The sequence below is a fragment of the Terrapene carolina genome, unplaced genomic scaffold, assembly GCF_002925995.2.
Source record: "Terrapene carolina triunguis isolate 2854851 unplaced genomic scaffold, T_m_triunguis-2.0 Scaffold35098, whole genome shotgun sequence".
Lineage (NCBI taxonomy): Eukaryota > Metazoa > Chordata > Testudines > Emydidae > Terrapene > Terrapene triunguis.
The window spans coordinates 9010348-9016347 of NW_020699449.1; the positions used below are offsets into that span (position 1 = coordinate 9010348).

Genomic DNA, 6000 nt, shown 5'->3' on the forward strand with positions numbered 1-6000 from the left:
GACTGGGCCCAGTACAGACCCCTAGGGGACACCACTATTTACCATGCTGAAAACGGACCATTTATTCCTACACTTTGTTTCCTGTCTTTTAAGAAGACAGATTTATGATTATGATGATTTTTGTTTGTTGTGATAGCCCCCTAAATGTGGTAGGTATTTTCGAAACATGGAGCGACACAGTCTCTGCCATAAAGATATTTCATTTGAATCCTAGACAAGATGCATCATGTAAGAGCTACAACAGTTGCAGAAATAAGGTCTCATGGCTACTTTGTTATGATGTACAGTTTATCCACAATATTTGCAAAGAACCCATTCCCTGAAAAAAAAACCCACACTAAAATCCTCTTAGTGGACGCAGTGCCCTTTCACCCCTGCTCTTTGAGTATCCATTCTGACCTTCTTCCTTATACAGTCCTCGCTCCATGTGTCAGACTTGGGCAAGTCATTCCGACAGTGCTCCACGCCTTCCTCAATAATCTTTCCTTCCATATCACCCCGGACATCAGTGATTCCTAGGGCTATGAATCATAGAATATCAGGGTTGGAAGGGACCTCAGGAGGTCATCTAGTCCAACCCCCTACTCAAAGCAGGACCAATCCCCAACTAAATCATCCCAGCCAGGGCTTTGTCAAGCCTGACCTTAAAAACCTCTAAGGAAGGAGATTCCACCACCTCCCTAGGTAACCCATTCCAGTGCTTCACCACCTTCCTAGTGAAAAAGTTTTTCCTAATATCCAACCTAAACCTCCCCCGCTGAAGGCTGTATGAAAGTTGCCTTTGCCTCAGTCTTTCAGTGAATGGGAGGTGCCTGCTGAGGAATGGTGTCTGAAAGTTCCTTTAAATGATGGTGTTGCTTTGGATTGGTCTGGGGATAGTGCAGTCAACGCATGGCATTTATTTACTCAACCATTTTGAAAAAAAGATAATTGAAACTTCACCCAGAGGCACCCAGCACACAAGCATGTCTATAAATGTAGGTGACAAGAGAACAGTGCAACCCTGAGTCTTTGTATAAGTGTTCTGGGGCCTTCAGTCTGTTGGAGCAAGGTCTAGGGCTGTACAGTGGCCTGTGTGAAATGAGTTTGATGGCCTGTTTCCCAATGGAAAGGGGTCCAAATTGCACAAAACCACCATTTGCCCTAGCTGGGAATAACTGACACCTTCTTGGCAGACACAGCAAAGAGGCTGTGGGATGAATGGGCTATGCATAGTAAACTATTTCCCCCTTTGAGTTGACCCCTCCAGTCACAATGCGGGTACACAAACAGATACCATAGTGATGGCTGCAGTATAAGAACCTAAACAGAATAGAATTTACAGGGCAATATACGGAAGCTTATATTGTCGTTGTCTGTGCTAAATATGTCTATACTTAGGGACTTTATTTTTCCATTGATGTCAATCCAGCAAATCTCAGGAGCATTGAAATCCCCCCATTTTCTCTCTCTCAAATATTTTCATGTCAGAGCTTCCTCTTCTGTGCATCTATTGGAAGCATTCTGAAGTGCTCAGTAAGAGAATACCATACCTAAACTCACTGTCCCTATTAAGATAATAGCTACTTGATTTCATCCCTGCACTTAAATACAGAATTTTGTGCTGAGCTTTACCCACACTCTGTTCTGCAAGTGTTGAAGGGGGTGGGGGTGAGGCAGAGAGAAAAAGTGTTTTAATCAATGTAAGATTCTTTGGCAGTCATGCTACTCAAGACTTAGGAGCTTCTGAATTTCTTCTGAAGAAAGCTCTAAGAAAGGAAATAAAGCCCTTGAAAGGACTACCTTTCAGTGCACGGAGGGCATGTTTACTACTTTGCATTACATAATGGGCCTGAAATGGATTAGCAGGACCCAAACAAATTCTTTTCCTTGAGAATTACTCCCTGCATCGCTTCTCTCTTTCTGCTGCTTCATTCACAGTGCTAACAGAAGGGTTGTCTTTGTTGCTGTTAGCTTGAGAAGTAAATTGCAGCATTGTCTCCCGGGAGTAAGATTTAATCAAAGGTCTCTAGCTGAAAGTGGAAAAATGCTTCTCATTATCACCTTTAAATGGAAATATATTTGCCAAGGAGGGAATATTTAAAGGGGAGGGGTGGCTCCTCTTCTGGTTTGAAGTGCTGCCAGAAAACATTATTTTCAGATTTTAAGAGATAAACCTCTCATCATGTCACTGAAGAAATAATTGCTGGGAGTATATTTATTGTAGAAAAATAAAATTAAAAATTGCTGCTGGCAGGGTTCCCTCCCCACTCTGAACTCTGGGGTACAGATGTGGGGACCAGCATGAAAGACCCCCTAAGCTTATTTTTGCGTGCTTAGGTTAAAAACTTCCCCAAGGCACAAATTCTTTCCTTGTCCTTGGACGGTATCGCTGCCACCACCACGGGATTTCGACAAAGATTCAGGAAAAGGACCACTTGGAGTTCCTATTTCCCCAAAATATCCCCCCAAGTCCCTTCACCCCCTTTCCTGGGGAAGCTTGAGTATAATATACCAGCCAATTGCCTTTAATAAAAGTACAGAGCAGACCCTTTATTTTTAGGACACTAAAATCAATCATGTTCTTAAAAGAAGAACTTTATTATAAAGAAAAAAGTAAAAGAAGCACCTCTGTAAAATGAGGATGGAAGGTAATTTTACAGGGTGATAAAAAGATTTAAAACACAGAGGATTCCCCTCTAGGCTCAACTTCAAAATTACAAAAAGAGGAATAAACCTCCCTCTTAGCATAGGGAAAATTCACAAGCTAAAACAAAAGATAATCTAACGCATTTCCTTGCCTTTACTTACAATTTCTGTAATTGTAGATGTATCATTTCAAGGTATCTTTTCAAGAGATGGTTTACCTGCTTGGTGTCCCTCTCTTTCTATCCAGAGGGAACCAACAAAGAGAGCACAAACAAAACCTCCCCCCGCCCCCAGATTTGAAAGTATCTTCTTTCCCCATTGGTCCTTCTGATCAGGTGCCAGCTAGATTAATTGAACTGATTAACCCCTTACAGGTAAAATGATTCTGTACCTCTGGCCAGGAGGGATTTTATGTTACTGCATACATAAAGGTTGTTCCCCTTCCCTTTATATTTATGACAGCTGCTTTTGGTCAGATCATTTACACAGCCTGTTATGTGATCAGCGTATTGATATTTGATTTTTCTTTCTCACTAGGTGCTTTTATAATCTGCTGGACCCCAGGATTAGTCTTGTTGCTCCTTGATGTTTGCTGTCCTCAGTGTAATGTCCTGGCCTATGAAAAATTCTTCCTGCTACTTGCTGAATTCAACTCTGCCATGAACCCCATCATCTACTCCTACCGGGACAAAGAAATGAGTGCTACCTTCAAACAGATCCTCTGCTGTCAGCGCAGCGAGAATGCCAACGGCCCCACCGAAGGCTCTGACCGCTCTGCTTCATCACTCAATCACACCATCTTGGCTGGAGTACACAGTAATGATCATTCTGTGGTTTAAAAAGGAACTGAAAGATCAAAAAGAACCACAGAGAATTTTTATTGATGGATGAACAATAACAGGCTAGAAAACCACATAGAGAGGGCTGGGCACAAGGAAAGTAACAAACTCACAAGACATTCTTAAATACTAATGGACTACAGTACTCTCTTTTTCCAGAAAACCCACCCACGCACAACCCCAGCCATGTATGCAGAACTGGCCGTGCTATAGCCCTCGTCCTTTGTTCTACTTTCTGAAACTAGAAAGCAGATTCCTTGCAATGGAATTCATAAGTAGCACTAGGAAAGTCTTATTTAGACTACACTAACTAGACTCTGTCAGAATATGCTTTGTCTTGGTGCCAGTTGAAATCAACTCTGATTAATTAAGCGTATACCTGCTTCACTGCATTTACATGTAGACACTTAGTCTTGTTTTTTTTAAAAAAAGAATGCATTTCATTTAATAAATACTTAATATTTATCACCATCCGCATGCTTGTGATGGACATTAACTGTGCAGGGAGAAAAAAACATGCTGTAGTCTTTGTATTCTTAGCGACACTGCCATAACTACAACAAAACAAAAATATTTTTCTAATACAGGCCACAGGAAAATGATGGAAATTCCGACTCTTCCTACCTTCTTTACTGGTGTTAGAGCACACGTGTTCTGTGTGATGGCGGATTGTTTTAATTCAGAAAAAGATGCTCATTGTAACGTCCGCAGGAAAGTAGAAAAGCATAGACTGTATTACAGTGTTTGTTTAGATTATGAAATAAACAGTACTCTAGTCACAAGGTACAGTAGTTAACTTTCTTCTTTGAAGTGTGGTATTGGAATATGTAACATACACAAGGGGTCCCAAGTTTATTCATGGTCAGCTCCTTAGAGTAGGATATGTCTTTAATGCTCTGAGAGCTACAGTCGCGAGGCTAAGCTGAAGCACAAGAGTGTTTTGTAAGATGTATTTATGGTGTTGGAGTGTTTTTCTCATTCATTGTGGAATGCAAAGGGATTTTTTTAATGCATAATATAGTGTACTTTGTAAACGCTTTTTTAAAAAAAGATTTTTTTTTTTTTTTTGCACTGAGTGAGGGACATTTTTGAGGGTATCTAAAAAATTATTTACTCTTCATCTCATAAACAGTAGTTACTTGGAGCTATGGTACAATTTTATTTTTTAATGAGACCAAATATATAATCTGTCAAACAATTGAAACCTCCATTATGGTAAGCCAGCCAAATAGCTGGACATCTCATACATGGCTACTTTTAAGAAGAGATATCACCTGTCCAAATATAAACTCCTATGAATTATTAAATACTAATGAAAAGCCATAGTCTGCCATCAAATAAATTTTAGTGAAGAAGAGATCTTTGTATTAAAGAACTTGGGACCTTTGTATGCCAAATTACTTGTTTGTGTGAGTGCGCCCATGTGTGCATAACAATGTAATGGACCATAACTAAAGTTCACGACAGGCTGTTTTCCATGTTGTTAGATGCCTAAATAATAACTTGCTTGAGGTTTATCAGTCAGTGTAATGCTCTGGAATGTTACGTAACAGGTGTTGGGATACTGTCATGAGGCTATTGTGCAGAGGTGGATAGAGTATGTAGATTTAAGAAGGATGCCTGAAAAAGGGAAGTCAGCACCAAGGAGGCAGAGAGAGTGTAAAGTTGCAAGTGTGTGTGTGAAATCAATGGGAGTTTTGCCATTGACTTCAGTGGAGCCAGGATTTTCACTTGTAATGTTTAGCAGGTATGCAGGGGCTGTGTGAAAGTGGGGGAGGTGAGAGTGGGCAGGTGGGCTTAGAGAAGGTGTCCAGGGATCACGTGTTAGTTAAACAAGGGATGGATATTTACGCTTACTTTGTACAAAACACACATCGCTATATTCTTTACTGAGGTTGAGAACAAATGAACTCATGATTTTTCACGCATGTAACTACAATGAGAACTAGAAGATTGGCTGTTTGAACTTAACGGGGGGAAAAACCCTCCACGCTAAGCCACTAATAAAGTTTTCTCAATGAGTGTACAATGTTTGGTGTGCATACCTGTCGGTGCTCAGAGAACAAGGGTGATTCCCCAAAGAGGGGAATAGGTTTGGGGAGAATGTCATCTCTGTTCTCCTAGCCTCCCAGATCTACTTTCCCTTCTGCTGGTTGCTTTAGTGAGGAGGCATGATAGAGGACTCAGCCCTTGAAGAGTCTTCTCAGCTTCCACTGTCTCCTGCAGCAAAAGGGGGGACACTACACTATCTGGGTTTAATAGTGGTGTTCCTCCTTTCCTGCAGGCATTTATGATGTCATGTGTGGGAGTCAGTAGGAATGATGGTGGAAATTCAAAGTTGGTGGGTTGTCATGGAAGGAAGGGGAAAAGGGATCAGCTGATTGGTGAAACAGCCAACTCTAGTCCCGGAATGAGGTCCAGAAGACCGCAGCAAACACCTCTCATCCCCCAAAATATTTTAAAATGTGTTGGAAAGTTTTGGAAAGGGTTTGGGAAAGATTGAATCAGCAAGAATCGTTTGCAAAAGACAGAA

General features: G+C 41.0%; 1 protein-coding gene across 2 annotated transcripts in view; it reads left to right on the forward strand.

The window, feature by feature from the left end:
- The window catches only part of LOC113405358 (lysophosphatidic acid receptor 1), a 140030-nt gene extending 135779 nt beyond the window's left edge, over positions 1–4251 (forward strand). For both annotated transcript variants that reach the window (XM_026646507.1, XM_026646508.1), the window contains exon 4: positions 3166–4251. In XM_026646507.1, coding sequence (XP_026502292.1) covers positions 3166–3467 — 302 coding nt within the window. In that variant the 3' untranslated portion in view covers positions 3468–4251. The remainder of the gene's footprint in view (positions 1–3165) is intronic.
- The last annotated feature ends 1749 nt before the right edge of the window (positions 4252–6000 follow it).